Source organism: Mus pahari, chromosome 2 (genome assembly GCF_900095145.1).
Source record: "Mus pahari chromosome 2, PAHARI_EIJ_v1.1, whole genome shotgun sequence".
NCBI lineage: Eukaryota > Metazoa > Chordata > Mammalia > Rodentia > Muridae > Mus > Mus pahari.
In genome coordinates, this window is record NC_034591.1 from 100485625 (window position 1) to 100502581 (window position 16957).

General features: G+C 53.1%; 1 protein-coding gene and 1 long non-coding RNA gene across 7 annotated transcripts in view; one reads left to right on the top strand and one right to left on the bottom strand.

Moving 5' to 3' along the window:
- Tet3 (tet methylcytosine dioxygenase 3) overlaps window positions 1-15756 on the bottom strand; it is a 95571-nt gene extending 79815 nt beyond the window's left edge. For 2 of the 6 annotated variants that reach the window (XM_021190854.2, XM_029535360.1), the window contains exons 1-2: window positions 14515-14632; window positions 12964-13694 (exon numbers count right to left, since the gene is read on the bottom strand). In XM_021190854.2, coding sequence (XP_021046513.1) covers window positions 12964-13266 — 303 coding nt within the window. In that variant the 5' untranslated portion in view covers window positions 13267-13694; window positions 14515-14632. Of the gene's footprint in view, window positions 1-819; window positions 904-12963; window positions 13889-14514; window positions 14633-14952; window positions 15016-15691 lie in introns of those variants that run through there. The other 4 variants (XM_029535358.1, XM_029535357.1, XM_029535359.1 and 1 more) reach the window with 4 other exon arrangements.
- On the top strand, window positions 22-6552 carry LOC110316502. The gene is made up of 3 exons (XR_002380273.1): window positions 22-371; window positions 829-919; window positions 5306-6552. It is a non-coding gene; the product is annotated as an uncharacterized LOC110316502 (long non-coding RNA).
- Window positions 15757-16957: the final 1201 nt, after the last annotated feature.

Genomic DNA, 16957 nt, shown 5'->3' on the forward strand with positions numbered 1-16957 from the left:
GGACCTGCCCAGCAGCCAGGCAGGGGCCTTGGTGGAGGGAGCCAACGCCACAAGGGCTGCTTCCCAGGCAGGCCGGGGATCCCAGGGCACCCTCCCACCCCCGGCAGCATACACAAGACTTCTCCTGCACTTCTAGCGGGTACAACTAGAGTACGGCGGAGGGGTGGGGAGTGGCGGTATGTGGGTATCCCATACCGGCCATTCACAGCCAGAGCAGAGCTGGAGCTCTGGTCCTCCAAGGAGAATCCAGGGCAGCAGAAGCCTCACATCCATCCCCCAACCCCGCCCCCGCTTTGCAGACTGCAGATGAGTGGAGTAACTTACCGAAGGTGACACCGCTAGAACACAGCATAGCTCAAACTCCAAGCCAGGTCAGTCCTCCCTGAAGACCATATCCTTCCCCATTCTATAGCTCTACTCCCCTGCCCTCTTACACCCCACTCGGAAAACTGGCTGTAGCCCATATAACCTGTGCTTCCTCAAGTCCGCTATGCCCTCTCCGGCATAGCCTTACTATCGAACAGTGCTGAAATGCAATTTTCTCAAACAAGTTTCTCTTCTGGGGAAGATCCACCAGGTGCCCCTTCCAAAAAACACCCTGGGCTCCCTGCCCTTAAGAGTTTCCTTCTAGTTCTCTAACTATAGGCATACCAAGGGTGCGGTGGCCAGGAGACTGCGGTGGGGAGGGGATAGCAAGGTCCTAGCAGTTAACCTTCTGGGATTCAATACCCAGGCATCCTCGGAAGGGGAACATCCAGGCTTCTACCTCACATACACTTTGGTACCCACATATCCCGTTCCTAGCCTGTAGTAACTTACCTCTCTTAGCCTCTCTCTGCTCAACTGAAGAATGAAACCAGCAGCCATTTCATGCAGCTGTGAGGGCCTGAGAAGGCACAGAGCCACTGCCTGACACAAGGTAGGTGCTGCTGGCTTCCAGCACTCTACTCCTCTGCCAGAGCTCGGGGTGCCTTCTCATTCTCACGGATGAGTAAGCTGAGGCCCGAGAGAAGTGACTCACGGATGAGCACCCCTGCTCCAGTGACTCGCTCTATTACCCATTCCACCCCAAATGCAGAATTGTGCCCCACCCCAGGGCCCCCGGGGGGGGGTTCAGAATCAGATAAGTTCTTTAGGAGCGGGCCAAACCTGCTTCTGGTATATGGAGGCTTCAGGGCCCACACCTGTCTCCCCTTTGGCACAAGAGGCAGTCCTACTGGGTCCCTCCCAGAGCAGACAAGATAAAGGGACAATGTCCTAAATCACGACTTGATGTGACAAACTGTGTTTGTCTTTTAACTCACTCCTGACCAACCTACATGAACCCTCTTCCTTCTCCTGGTTCCCTAAAGCCCTGTGCTATTATACCCATGCACATGCACCCCACACAGAGAGACAGTGTGGACAATATCAATACTGCCCCTTCTATGGCAGTCACAGTGTTTCAGGTCCCCGCTACACACCAAGCCCTGTGCCAACCATGCTGTAGGTTCATCTCATTTTACTCTACATGCAGCTTGTTTTCAGGAGAGGGAAGAGTATTGGAGGATAATGAACAATTTGCCCTAGAAAATTAGTGGGCAGGAATTCAAACCTGAACCCTTCTCGTCCTCTGAAACCCCCTCTTCTCTCTAAGCCCAGGAAGATAGAAAGACAACTGGGTCACTTCAAGTGACCACTTCCTGACAAACGGATCTGAGAATACTAATATCTTCACTCTTCCCAATGCCGGTTCCTGACCCCCTCCCCCGCATGCTAATGTACTGCATGGCTGAATCCAAACAGTGCCTCCCTCTGCCAGGCCCTCAGCCAGCAAGCCTTCCCAGCCAGGCTCCTCCCCGGCCCCAGGAACAACATTCGGCCTCTTCTGCAGCACCAGTCACATTCAAGCAGTCCTTTATTTACAGTCGGTCCCCACGTGGGTGGGGCCCTGCCTTCCCTCTCTCCTAGGTCTACACATAACTGGAATGTGCCGGGTTCTGTCTCAGGAGTGTGGAGTGGCAGGGGGCTGGGCACTGAGATGAGGAGGCCTCTCTCCTGGTCAGCCTGGGGGGTTGGGGGCGAACACCAACTCTCCTAGAAAGGGAAGACCTGCCCCTGTGGACCGTGCCTCTTCCTCACAGCTTACAGGAGCTCCCCCAACTTCAGGCACCCATGTTACCCTCCAGCAGCCCTTGGCTAAACCGAGGGAGGCCCCTTGTTCCCATCTTCTCATTCCAGACGCCTTCCCTGAGAGGCACCTGATCCCAGTCAGAGACACATGCCAGGGCCACTGAGACAGGAAGTTCACTTCCCACTGGCCTTCCTCATTTCTATAGGCTCCTCTTTCTACATGTGGGCCTCACAGTGACCAGCTCTCAGAGGTACTGGGGATAGCTCTGTGTAAGGACAAAGATCCTTCCCCCATCTTCCATCCTGGCCAGTCAGACTCTGTTATACTTGCTGCAGGAGAGGGGCTACAGAGAAGGTCAATGGGGTCCCTTGCTTGCTGGAAACACACTGAGAATCTGGAGAAGGTGGCTATCCATAGACCAGACTCCACACAGAAAAAGGAACTCAGATACAGACTGCGGAGAGGACGACTTCTAATGAACCAAGCCTCGTGGGACCCCACAAGTAGGGATACAACACAAAGTTCTTACTTAAGCCTAAAAATAAGCCAACATGCCAGGAATTTTCCATACCCACCCTACAGATGGAGAAACGATAGAGAGTTCTAAGTACCTTGCTCAAGCTCACAGAGCTGGAAAATGGCCCAGCAGGACCCTTAACTTTCTTCTTGCAGTGGCCGCTATGGCTTGTCCTACAATGCTTGTCCATCTGCCTCTTCCAAAGGCAGAAGGTGACCAGAGACAGGCCTCTTGTCTTCCTTTGCCTCATCCTAAACAAGGTACCTCTTGACAGCACTCTCCCTTGCTCAGCTGAAGCCCACTTCCTCCAGGAAGCCTTCTCTGGTTACCTTAGCTTGTTACCAGTTCACAGCACTTCCTACTCTTTTAACACCTGGGGTTTGCCTCTCCGATCATGTGTCCTGCCTCCCCAACAAGAACTTTATCTCTCCGCAGCCCCCAACACTGAAAGCACCAGGAACTGACGAGAGGGAAACCTGTAACCTCCTTGCCTCTCCATCATACAAAGGATCCTGCCAAAAATCCTGAACACCCCTTCTACCTTTAGAGCCTGTGCTTCCTGGTGGCCACACATCCATTTCCACCCGAGTAATTGCAGCCCATCACACATACATCATACCCTATATTTGAAACTCTTTGAGGTTGTCATGGGAACTGCCTTCGCCTTCATTCACTGATCAGACCTCACAATTAGCTTTGGCAGCGGAAGGCTTTGTCAATGGCAATCACCAGGAGGAAGCAGAGAAGGAACAACAACAGAAGAGAGAGATGGTTTTTCCTTGGAGGTCCAGCAGAACCAGACGGCAGTGATGGTGACCCTCTCGCTTCCCTGTGACAAGTCAGGTCACACACCTGAGTCCCTGACAGGTAGTGATGCTCTTCCTGTGCTCCGTGCATCCTCCTGTCAGTGGCTCCCAACTGTCCTAATGCTGCAACCTTTTAGTATAGGGTCACATGGTGCTGGCCCCCAACCATGACACTTTTGTTGCTACTTCATCACGGTAATTGTGCTACTATTATGAATCATAATGTATCTTATGTGCACAGTTTCTAAAATGTGACACCCTGCCCCCAAAGGCTTGAGAACCACTGGTCTAGATGCTCAGGAGAAGGCAGTGTACGGAGTGTCATTAGGGTCAAATGCAACAGTCTTTTCCACCAACTCTTCCAGGACCCAATCAAATAGCAGGAAACCAGATGATGACCCTATAGAAGCAGGGTATGTGTGGAGTACCTCAGAAACCCAGGGTGGCTTGGAGGAAGAATTACAAAGGGAATTAACAGAGATTTACCCTGCTTCAAGAATCTGTGAACACCATCAAGTGTGCCCAGCTACCTGCATCTTTGCACACCTCTGCCATTAGCCTCTTTTGAGCTGCGCTCCAGGAACAGCAGGGTTAAGAGGGAGTCGCAGCCCTTCTCAGCCCTTCACAAGCCACTACACTCAAACTCTCAAGACCCAGTCCCTCCCTTCCCAGCTGGTCTTTGAGAGGACCAAGGGTGACTAAAGCCAGACTCTGTCCTTGGGGCACTCCTCCCTTCCTGCTTTATAACAGCATCTGGTAAGAAAGTGTTTCCTTGATCTCATGAAGGACAAAGGTCGGTCACACTGTCACCCTCTACTCCTGGCTCAGGCTCAGTGCTTGGCCTGGCCCACACTAATCCCAGAAGAAGCTTGCCAGATGGAGCTAGCCACAGGTTAAAGCATTACCACCACCCCACCATCCCGATTCTGGAAACCGAGGCAGCACCAGAGGAGCTACACTTCTCTAGGAACAGGGGCATTGTAGGTCCTGGGACCCAGGGGATTTCAGAAGGTATGTCCTTGCTCTAGTGCTTGCTCTTTTCTTCCTGTCCCAGACCCTTCCCTGCACCTCTTCTCTCCTTCCCACTCCACCCCACCCCCAGGCCTGGAGCAAGAACCGATCCCTCTCTCTCCTAGGTGCCAGCATCATTCCTGGAATCTCTGGGGAACTGACTAAAGGGGCAGCTCAATAAGAGAATAAAGACAGGTGAGAACAGCTCAAGGTCTCCCCCATGAATGACTCAGAAGTGGAACGCTGCAGTCCAGGACCTGGCCACTTGTTTTTGACTCAACTCCTTGTCCCTCCGGAGGCTTCCTCTGACTGACAGTCAAGAGGGGCAGTGGGGTATAAGGACAGCCACTGTCCCATCCTACTGTGAGGACCTAGATTCACTGTGCTATCAGCAACGGGAGGCATGTAATTTGTCCACTAACTCCCCGGGCTTAGCAGTGCTGGAACTCCCACGAGTCAGTCAGGTCAGCAATGCAAACAGAACAGAGCCATCTGAGAGCCCAGCCCACCACATTACTTGAAGCAATCAAGCAACCCCCATACTTGAGTTCATCTGAAAGGCAACTGATGATCCTACACAGAGCTGCTTTCCCAGCCCCCCATCCTTCACCTCTCCACAGTTGTTAGTTGGAACTCAGGCTGTCAACTTCTTAGGTAAATGGCAGGCAAGGCCACCAAAATGTACACAGTCCAGGAGTGGCAGAGTGTTGGCCCCCATACAGATCACCAGGCAGAAGCCCGCAGCAACCCTAAGACTCTTCCGGAACAGCCAGCTGGACCACAGGGAGTGCACAAGGAAGACAAGGGGATCTCATCCTTTAGTGTCCCCTTCCTGAGCTCCCTACTCTGCTTCCAGAGGCAAAGAAGAGATGGTGCCCAGACATCGAGTCCCAGAATAGTTTGTCAGTCCACCCAGCCACCACGCTGCCTTCTGCATGCGGACAGCCTAAGGCAGAAGGATGACTCTGGGCTGGGTTTGTGAACAAGTACGTGCAGGACAAGAAGTTCACTTGAACAACGTTCCCTGAGGCTTTGATCAGGACTGGGAGGGAGGGTCCCAGTAGGGAGCCTCACCTTACTGGATCCCACTGCTGTTCTAAAGAAAAACACAGCCGTGCCTTCGAGAATGTCTTCTGGAGTAGGTGAGAATTTGGAAGAGCATTGTTCCATTCTATACCATGGTCATGACTCCCAGAAGGCTATTTCCCCAGCCTGAAAGAGGTTAATGATGAGGATAGATCTGGGGATCACACAGGGACGCCCTATGCCCAGCTCATAGCTCTGCACAATAGCTCTTCTATACTAGTAACCTCTTGAGACAGGGTCTTAGTATAAGCCCAGACTGGCCTAGAACTCATCAGGTAAGAGGCTGGACTACGTAAAGAGTGAAGCCAACCTCCAACTCATGAGCCCCTTCTGCCTCCACCTCCCAAGTGCTGGGATTACAGGTATGAGCCACCACTCCCAGCTGAGAACATTCTTTATCTGCATTGTCCAACACGAGCCATTAGCCACGTGTAGCTGAGTAATTAGAAGGTAGCTATTGCGACCACTGCTGTAATTTTAATTTCAATAGCCATCCATGGTTTATGGATCTCACATGGGATGGCTCAGACAAATGGTGCTTCTAAAACCTGGAGTGGCCATATATATTCTAGAGAAATGTGCTAACACCATATACCGTCTCCCCAGAGAAGATAGCCTGTTGCACATTTGAGGGAAATTCAGATGAACCTGTCAGAAAGCTCACAAAACCGACCTCAACCCAGATCTGAGACTAAGTCCAGTTATAGGATAGAGTCTAGGGCTGGGGTATAGCTCAGGCATAAAGCACTTACTCGTCTCACGTGTTAAGGTCTAATCCCCAGCACGACAAGAAAAATTAAGTTGCTAGAGAGGTGGCTCTGTTTAGTGAAGTGCTTACTGTAAACATGAGAACCTAAGTTTGGATCCCCAGGACCTACAGCACCCACATGACAGCCCAGCTTTTACACTGCTCTAGCACTGGAGATGCCATCCTTCCTGGGGGTTACTGGACAACCAGTCTAGCTGAATCTGCAAACGCAATTGGGAGACTGTCTCAAAAGATAAAAGGGTTGGCCTGGAGAGATGGCTCAGTGGTTAAGAGCACTGGCTGCCCTTGCAAAAGACACAGGTTCAGTTCCCAGCACCTACATGTCAGCTAACAGTGATCTATAACTCTAGTTCCAGGGAATCTGACACCATTCTCTTCTGGCCTCCACAGGAACCAGGCACACATAATGCACAGACTTACACTCAAGTGAAACACACACATATATATATATATATATATATATATATATATATATATATATATATAGATGTGGACAGATCACGGTAGCAAGAGACAAAAAGGCTCTCTTAGTTCATGGTCAGCTTGAACTACTAATGAATTCCAGGCCAGCCAGGACTATTTAGTGAGATGCTGTCTCTAAAACAGAAGGTGGACATCAGTTGAGGAAGTCACTCAGTACCGATCATTGGCCTCTGTGAGTACATTCATGCACTTGTGTACATGAACACAATCACGCATGCACACACATTAAGTACAAAAATGTGACCAAAAGTGCTGTGGCCCACGATAGATATTTCTTCTGCAAGGAAGCTGTCTTAGGAATATGAAGCAACATCTGATGTTACGCTTCCCACAGACCCTGTGAGATCTCTCCCTCCCTCCTTCCCCGATAGCATGTCACCAGGCAGCACCCAGCCTCTATCCAGACACACACAGGCACAGGGAACAGGGCACCCCTCAGGCTAGCTGCCCAGTGTCAGAAAAACTGTCAATACATCCCTTCTTGCTCCCATGGCTTCAGCCAGCCTGCTTAGAACCTACTAACAGAAGGTCTGTGGCCGCCTCCACAGGAAGGAACTGACTCCCTCCACACCACGTTTGTTCTTCCACTCGTTTCTAAGTGACTAGCCCCATTTCCTTTGATTGTCCTATATGTGACCACCACGACAGATCTCAAGATAGGCTGACAAAATTCTTTACCAAGTCCCCACTCTTTCCACCTGGTCAGGAAGCCAAGCCCTGCCATGTGCTGCTCCTTTTAAAACAAGTCCAAGAGGGCTGGAGAAATGACTCCAGGTTTAGGAGCATTTGTTCTTACAGGGGCCCCAGGTTCAATTCCTAGCACTCGTGTTATAGCTTGAAACCATCCATGACTCCAGTTCCAGGAGGATCCAACACCCTCCCCTGACTTCTGAGGGCACCAGGCATGCACATGATAAAGGAAGCAGAACACTCCTACACATAAGTTATTTTAAAAGGTGAACCGTCTAGGCCTTTCCACTTAAGTCCCACTGATGTTGTCTAAGGCTATTGCTCAGGCTGCTGCAGTTTCTTCAGCCCTTTGTCCTATCTTCCAACCTACAGCCACTTCCTCATCTGCCAACACCCACTCACGATCTGCTGTCCAATCTCAGACCCTTCAGCCAGACCCAAGATTCCACAGACATAGCCCTCCCTCTGACCTGTGAGCCTATTACCTCCCACATCAGGCTTTCCAGCAGTGAACATCTGAGAGCCCTACTGGCTGTTTTCAGATCGCACCCAAGTCCTTAAACAGTACCACCCCAGACTCAGTAGCCCAAGGAACTCCAGAGGAATGAGAACACAGAGGCAATCCTGGGTCAGGTTCTCCTTTCCTGGTTGGCAACTGGAATTCTGTGCCTGCTGTGAGTTATTTTGACCCCTTCCCCCACCCCACACCTTCTTCTCATTGTCTCACAGTGTTGGAGATTGACTCTTCAAATTCTAATGGTTATATAAACCACCTGGTTTTCTGGATTTGGGTTCAAAAGGTCTGGGAAAAGAGCAGAGATTCTGCATTCTCTAACAAGCTCTAGAAAACATTGCAGGTCCGCTGGATTGCAAGGTGGAAGTGAGACAAAACCTCTGTGTCCTACAACTCAGGAGAGAGCCGTGCCTCCTGTGTGCAGCAGAGGGTCTCCACCCTGCACAGCGGATTCACTTCAAGAGCCTCAGGCTAGCCAACTCTGCCCTAGATCAGTTAAGTCAGAATTCTGGTAGGTGGGAACCCACACACTAGGAGTTTAAGTTTCCCCCGGGTGACCCCAGTGTGGAGCCCCCGATCCACACTGGATGATGGAATAGGGCAGGAAAGCTCAGATCTGTCCAGGAAGTTTCAAGAGAGTCTATCATTTCTCTGCAGAAATCCAGATCTTAGCTTGTCTAGACTGCTTGCTGAGAACCACGGGCATTCCCGTAGCCCACTGCTAGCCTTTCTAAAGTCTCACTTCTCTCAAGCAACAACACCCTGTCAACAATCTGTCCTGGAACTATCAAAAATTAACTATTATATTTACAATTTGCAAAACACTGAAAAACTGAACTTCTTGCCAGCCCTAACCTGCACTTCGGTCATTTAACACCATAATTCTGTAAAGACTAATGGCTTGGAGCATTCGCTCAGTAAAATATTCAGTAGGGAACAAATGGCCAGTGGTGACTGGCTCTCCTTCCCCTAGTATTTACCCCCTAGCACGCGGGGACCCGATGGCTGCTTCTCCTGCCTCTAGTTATGCTCCCCAAGCTGGAGGCCCCCTTCACTTCCTTCTCCTTGCTATACAGAGAATCTGCTGTCATAAGCATTTCCTATCAGGCAAGTGCATTCTGGCCGCTGGCCTCCTGGTGTGCCTGGGAAGGCTCAGACCACTCCTGAACCTTCCATGTCACAAACCCCCAGTGGGCACAACCTGGACCATCTGTACACTTGACAGTAACATGGCACCACACAAATGGCTCAGTTAGGCTTGGGCCCCCTTCACTACCCTTATCACATTTCCTTTTTTTGTTAAAAAAAAACAAAAAAACAAAAAACACTCCTTTCCCTCCCCTGGCTGGCCTTACTGAGTCTGTGGCTATGGGGTTAAAAACAGCATCTGGACAATGTTCTAGCCTTCTTGCCCAGCCTTTCCTCAGGCCTCCAACATCTAGGTGGGCTTAGCTTTAGAGACTCTCATCACCTAGCTCATTCCAACCGTGTCCCCCTTTGCTGAGCAGCCTCCTCAGGAACCTGCAAGTCCCAAATAGCTTAGCAAGCACCCATCATGCTTCTGACGTTGTTGAAAGACTGCCTAGGCCTGGAGAGCCGAAAGGATGGTGTCAGAAAGCTGAGGCAGATGCCTGGGTACAGGGTCCTGTGCTACAGCTGTCCTCCTAGCAAGCCAGGGAATGTCTCAAGATAAACATTTAATCTGTACTTACAGGCTTACAGTTCGGTCAGACTAAGGTAGAGTTTACACGTGAAGTTTAACTCTGCCACCATGTGCTGGCGACTTACGGAGTGTGCCAGATAGAAAATGCATCCTATCTTACATTTTATCCTTGTAACATTCTGAGAGTACCCCATCTCACAACTGAGAAAAGCAGTGCTAGAGGGTTTTACTACATCTCCTTACAGTGCCTCATACTCAAAGTCTACTAAAGAAGCCTGCCTTTAGTATTCAAGTGAAAAGAATATAAATCCAACAAACTCAGATACCAGCCTGAGCTCTAGATTTTTCTGAAACTAGGAATGAAGACCACAGTTGAGGTACAAACTCCTTCAGATGTGTTACACCTACTGCCAACCCCGAGAAGCAACCACCTGCTCCTGAGAATCCACCTTTAATCTTCAAATTCTAAACTACTGAGTCCAGGGATTCTGGCGTACCCTTCCCAAAGCCCCCTGAGGGGGGGGGGACGGGGGGAAACCAAGTAAAGAAGAGAAAAAAAAAAACCCCCACAGGATAAGCTTTCCCCTCCCGTGTTCACGGCCCTTCCAGGATTGTACCAAGCAGCTGTCTGCAGACAGCGTAAAAGAAACCCCAAAGGCAGCTGGGAGAGTTGAGTCAGGATGGAGTTAAGGAAGGATGTCCAGAGGTCTGGAAACCCCAAGGAGTACAGATAAAAGCAGATGGTAGGACCTCTGAGGCTCTGGGGAGGAAGTGTCCCACCATACCTGGGACACATTTGGTCCCAGGACTGCGAAGATCTAGTGATTCAGGTTACTGTGGTCCCCTGGGGCTGCTAACCACTTTGCTCAGGCGGAGTCTGTCAGGCGTCTCAGCCTTTGACTGTGCCAGAGACAAGCCCATTAGACGGAGTGCCCTCTAGTCTGGAGCTCTTCTCCTGCTTTCTGGCCTTTATATTTCTCTTCTGTTTTGTTTTTCCAAAGGAGAATTATTAGTTACCTTTTTGTTTTTGTTTTTAAACCAAGCAAAGACAAAAAAAAAAGAAGGAAGGAAGGAAGGAAGGAAAGAAAGAAAAAAAAGAAAGGAAAAGAAAAAGAAAGAAAGACTTTCTTCAAAGTTTAAATATCAATGAGGAAGTACCCACACTTAGACTACTGCTCTTTTAAAACAAAGTCAGGGTCAGCACCCAGATGGTGGGTAAATGTGCCTGTTGCAAAGCCTGGGGATCCAGGTTTCATCCTCAGAACTCTCATGGTAGAAGGAAGAGAACTGGCCCTGTTGCTGTCCTCTGACCTCCCCAGAGGCACTGTGGTGCAGAAATACACACAAATAAACAAAATAGCTGGTCTAGAAAAACAAAACAAAACAAAACTTTTTCCATTGTCCCCACTACACTATTTCTTCAGAAACTGGGGGCAAGCCCTAGTCCACAAACCGACGTATAGACCCTGCGTCCTCAGTATCACAGGGCTGTCCAGGTACGATTTTACCTGACCTAGAATTGCCACCAACCATGGCCTAGTGCACAGACTTCTCAGGGCTGTGTCCAAGCCTCGGCCAATCCAGGCCCACAGTATCTTTACCATGACCACTGGGCAACCTGGCCAGCAGCTTTCACAAGAAGATAGAGGCCCTGGCCTCATTCCCAGCTCCTTTAATTCAGGTATATCCCATTGTTGCCAAAACAGGCGCTCAGTGCCATCCACAAGTGTCACCAAGAATGTCTAGCCCACAGGGTTTGACATCTTTAGCCTTGAGTCTATCAGGAGTGGAGAGAGATTCAGGATGGAAAAAGGGAGTGCACGCTAGGAAGCTGTGCAGCACACTGGGCTGCTCTCGCAACCACACACCAGCTCTTACATCTAGCTCACCCTCTAAGAGATGACCTGCAGGGTATACGGTGAGCAGCAGAACTCTGCCCACACCAGCAGCACAGACGGGCTGGACACTATTGCTCCAGGCTGGTGGGAGTTGGAGGGGTGGGGATAGGAGGGTGGGGCTGCAGATGTGATACAGATGTCTGCTTTAGCTGGTAAAGGTAAATACGGAGCCTGTGCTATGTAGCAAGTGGACAGAGGGAGTAACAAGGGACAGAGACCCCTGGCAGAATCTGTGTCCCTGCCCCTGTGCTTGGACCCTTCTTCCCAGGCAAACGCCTACCAGCTGGCGGCAGAGCGCCACACTCCGCATCAGGGGAATCCCAAGTGCATGTGGCACACCCTGTACAACCACAGGTGACCTCATGCTCAGAGAACAGCAGCTCCTGGCCCAGCTGAGGGGGCTTTGAAGGCCATCAAGGACAACTCCATTTCCCCCAACAGAAGACAAGCCCCCAGGGGCTAAATAGTCTAGGCTCTCGGACAAATTAGTGGCAAGGCTGGGAGCCCTGCAGACGGCAGGCCTGTCTCTGTCCAGCGCCAGTTCCGCTGCCTGGAGCAACTTCAGCCGCTATGTGCTCTGCTCCGCCTAAAATGTGCTCTATTGGCTGGTCCCAACCTTCGCCAGCTCTCTCCTGTCACAGCCGCCACTAACCTTGTGTGGACTGCTCGTCACTATAGTAGGAAGGGAAAAGCCCAATACAGGGTCATTGCCCCTCCACTCCTTCCGCCAACCCCACATCCCCAGTCTTCCTTCCCTCTTCTACCCTGAATGCAGAGTCCCCCTTGACATGACAATACTTCAAAAGCACGTCATTCGGTCATAAAGTGGTATCTAGTGCCCATTACCCACCAAAATACTGCTCTGCCAAAGCCTCCGTGGCCTCGGTAAGTATCCCATGCCATTGGGAACCCCGGTCACATGTCTACCGTTAAATTCCTTGTTTATGCAAGAACAGGAACCCACAGAAAGGCTTAGGGAGAAATACCTCCCATCCCACCATCAGGACAGCAGAGAGCCAAGCCGCCACTCCGGAGTTTTCACTCTAAGTGCATCCACCTTAGTGCCTGGCAGCTACCACAGCCGCCCAGGCATCAGTCACCTCACAATCCACCTCAGGCTTCCAGTGGGAAGACAAACTTTTAAAGCTCAAGCCAGACATCTCTGTCCTGTATCAATTGTAAACATTCAAGATGAGAATGCAGGCTCTGCCGTCTGCACGGAACCGAATCACTCTCATACAAACCGTCTTGGAAAGGAACCCTCTGGGCTTCCAACTGCAGGCTGCACTCCAAAGGAGACCAAGTGACCAAGAACGGGAGGACTGGCTTAATTGGATGAGCCTTTTAAACCAGACCCTCGTGATGACAACAGCCTCAAGCAAGGGATGAGGAGCCTAACAGAGGCCCACTTACCTCCTTAAGAAGCCCCGCTTTTTTCTTCAGCACCTCACACTTGCGGAGTTTGCAGATCTGGTGTGTGCGACGATTGGTGCAGCTGGTACAAGACCCACAGTTTTCCAGCCGTCGGCAGGGATCGCAGGTCCCACACCGTTTCCTTTTCTTCCGCCCATCTCCACCCCCTCGCAGTTGGGTCTCACTACCAGCCATAGGAAGCCCGGGCCCCTGGAAGCCCCCTACCATCACCTGGCCCTGCGGGAAATCATAGAGTCCTGACAGGTCCGGTTGAACCGCCAAGGGCACCTGAAACTGGCTCATGATGCTGCTGTTGCCAGGGAAGGGGGCATAGGTGCCAGGTTAAACTACTGTCCAGTCTCCTGTTGCCTGCAAACAGGTCCTTCTCTCCTAAACAAGTCTACAAGGGTGAAGGCAAGGAGCTCCGCCTCTGGGATGGGATGGGATGGCTGCCTCTTCTTAACCCTCTTCACCTCCTCTGCAGCCGGCTCACAGGGCTCCTTCCAGGACCAGTCTCCCGCCTGCAGGGCCCCAGGATCTGGGGCAAGACAGTGGCGGCGGCAGCCCCCAGGGAAGATTTCATCTTGGCTGGGTGGGTTCTTCACCCTCACCCACCCGGGGCTCAGGCATGAGGTGAGTCAATGGATGTGTGGTGGGGCAGATTGGGGTGAGGAGTTTCCTCCTGACACTTCTCCCTCCCTGGGTCAGGATGATGGAGAAGGCTACGCTGCCTGAGAGGGGAAAAAGACACAGAAAGAGGAAGCGCATCACTGGGTGCTCAGGGACAACTTTCACGTGTTATCTCTTCCTGTTTCTGGGAAGAGAGAAAATGGGGGAAGCCAGGGTCTGAGTCAAACGAAGTCCTCCTTAGAACCTCAGAGAGAGGTACAGAGGACCTCCATGTGGGTGAGGGTGCACAAGGCATTCAAGGGGATGAGGGGGTGGGATTTCTGAGAAAGTTGCTCTGTACACACACACACACACACACACACACACACACACACACCCTCACACACACATCCATCTACTGGCTAGTGAGTTTCACTAAAATCCACACGCAGCCCCTCACTGAGGGTCGCAGGACCTTCCCCGAGGGAACAGAGCTCGCAAAATAAAAGTTTGCTCATTGGAGCGGACGGCACCCCAGGCGGCCTAGAGGTGGGGGGCGCGCCCAAGGGGAGTCCCGAGTCGGCTACCTCGCCGCGCCCCAGGAGCCAGAACCCTGCGGGCTACAGAGAAGGGTGACCCGCGCCACCAAGGGGTGCGGGGAGGGGGCGCGCTGGGGCACAGGCCAGGCTGCGCGCGCCGCCACTGCCGCCGCCGCTCCGGCTCCTTTGTTCTGGGGCCTCGGCTGCTCCGCTCCCGCTGCACCGCAGCCCCCGCCCCGCCACCCCCACCCGGCAGCACCGCACGGCCACCCGGAGCTCCTTGCCGGGTCGCCGGCTACCCTGCTGCGCCCACCACGGCCTTGCCACGGTCCCCGTGCCGCCCCTCCCCCCACGCGCTGCCCCTCCCCCACCGCGGAGCCGGAAAGCCACCGGCTGCACCGACCTGCCCGCCGCCTCCGGGGCGGAGCGCACAAAGGGGCAAAGTTTCCCAGTCTGCCGCTGCCACCGCCGCCACTGCCACCGCCACGGCCCAAGGTGTGCGCCTCCGGGAGCGGGAGCGCCCAGCCCAGCCAAGCTCGCTGCGCGCGCGGAGTCCCCCCCACCCCGCCCCCGCCCCAGCCCTGGCCGAGCAGGGGACGGCGCAGGAGGAAGGAAGCAGCGGCGGCGGCCGCGGCGGTGGCAGCAGCAGCAGGAGCAATGAAGGCGGCCGCGGGACTCCCCGCCCCCCGCGCGCCGCGGCACGTGCTCGCCCGGGGACTCCCCCGCCCGGGAGGGCGCGCACGTGCGGTCCCGCCGAGGCTGGCCGCTAGGCCCGGGACCGCGCAAGAGCGGAGTTCCCGGGGAGGGAGCGAGGCGCGCGCGGGCCGCCCGGGTTTTGCACCTGCAGCGCCTCCCCAGGCCTCACGGAGGGGCCCTCCTGAGACGCGGCTGTCCCCGCGGGCTGTCCCTTTCCCTGCCCTCCGGCGGGGCCCGCAGCCCGAGCTGTCGAGGAGGGGCGGGGCGGGGCGCGGACCTCCCCAGCTAGGCCCTTGGCCCAGCCGCCTGGGTGTCCCCACTTCCTGCCACTCCCTGCGAGCTCGGGACGGCCCCACGCTCGCCCGGCTGCCCCGGAGCCCGATCGACCCCCTTTCTCCTCCTCGGCTGCCTCTCAGGCCGAGGCAGGACAATAGGGGACATCGCGCGTTTGCGTACCGAGTCAGCCTGACCGGCAAGAAGTGGGTGCCCGAGGGCAGAGACCGAGCGCCTGCTGCACGGCATCCGCATGAGGGTCACAGCCGAGCGCCCTGCCCCGACCGACCCCAGGGCTCTGCCATCGCCAGCCTCCCCGGCACTGCTCTCGGGCTCTTTAGCACATCTAAAACAAAGACTAATCCGAGACCCCCCGCCCTGCCTCCCAGAGGAGAGGGAAGGGGCGCGTCGCGGAGAGGAACCCAGGCTGATTCGGGATGGGCTCAGTCACCGAGGGCCCAAGTCCTCGCAGAGGCCTAAATACCACAGACACTTTGAAAAAGTCACCCTGGACTGTGTTCTAGGCGGGGGTAAGGGACAAGACACAAGAGTATTTCCAACTTGCCAAACTGTCCATTTCTCTGTGCTGATTCTCCCCCCACCCCCCTCACCTGTTGTTACTGGCCAAGTTGAAATTCCAGGTTAGATTAATTCAGCTCCACCCATCTGGTCTGACTGCCAGACTAATGCCCACAGCTGCCTTCCACCTACCCGGTTGCTGTGGAGAAGGGTAGGTCTGTACCCTCCCTACACAAGGGCAAGTCCTGGCAGAAACAGACACTGGGTGAACTAGCCCGACCAGTTTGGGCGGTGCTCACCCAGCCAGGTACCTGGCAGGCGTCCTCTTCCACTGAACCTAACATCTCAGCTAGAACTGGAAAAAAAGCATTTGGCCCGCTGTGCGTGTGCGTGTGCGTGTGCGTGTGCGTGTGTGTGTGTTACGGGGGGGTGGGGGGGTTAACTGATCTCAAACAACGATCGCTGTCCAGAAAGCCCTAGGCAGTTAGCTAAAGCTGCGGAAGTTGTCTGGGACTTCCCTCGGGCACGCCTGATATTTGACAACCTGTTCCACTGTCCAGCTTGTCAGCCGAGTGTGTGGTGAGCATGGCTACTTCCTACCTTTGGAAGTATCCAAGAGTTTCTAATCAGAGGAGCTAAGAGTAGAAACGACAATATGGAGAAGTTGTGGAGTCGGCACACATATGCACTCACGCACACACTAAAAAAATAGGTGAATGATTAAAAATGTTTAATGTCACTTACATGGCTATACTCCTGCAGATAATGCAATTTACCATCCTCCTTTCTCTTGCCTACTATTTGATAGATGGGCTGGATGTGAGGTGAAGAAAATAGCTTGGCATTAGAGAAGTCTGACTTCCAGACCCGCCTCTAGCACTGGCAACCTTGAACTGGGTACACACCATCTCTCAAGAGCGCCCAGATAAAGCACTTAATATCGGTTTCACTGAGTGACAAATGATTCTCATTGTTAACCATAGAGCAGCTTTGTGAGCTAAGTATTGTCATTAGGTCAGCTGGTTACCTCACAGTGGAATCAGAAGCAGAACAGAACAACTTGTGATTTCCCTGGGTAATTGGCGGCAAGAATTAACCAATCTATCCTCCACCTTCCATGGACCTCTTTGGCTCCGGGAACCTAATGGGATGCTGGTGTGTGCTGTTCAGCAGGATAGAACACAGGGATGCCTACGGCCAACTGTGTGGAGTGAGCAGAGGAGGCCAGGTTACCCAGCTCATAAGCAGAGCTCAGGCGTGGAGGAGCTCAGGGGCCAGGGTGTGAGAGGAGAGGTGTCAGAATAAGCTTTGGGGCACATGAGCCCAAGAGCAACCAAGTCACCCAAATGGAAGGAGCC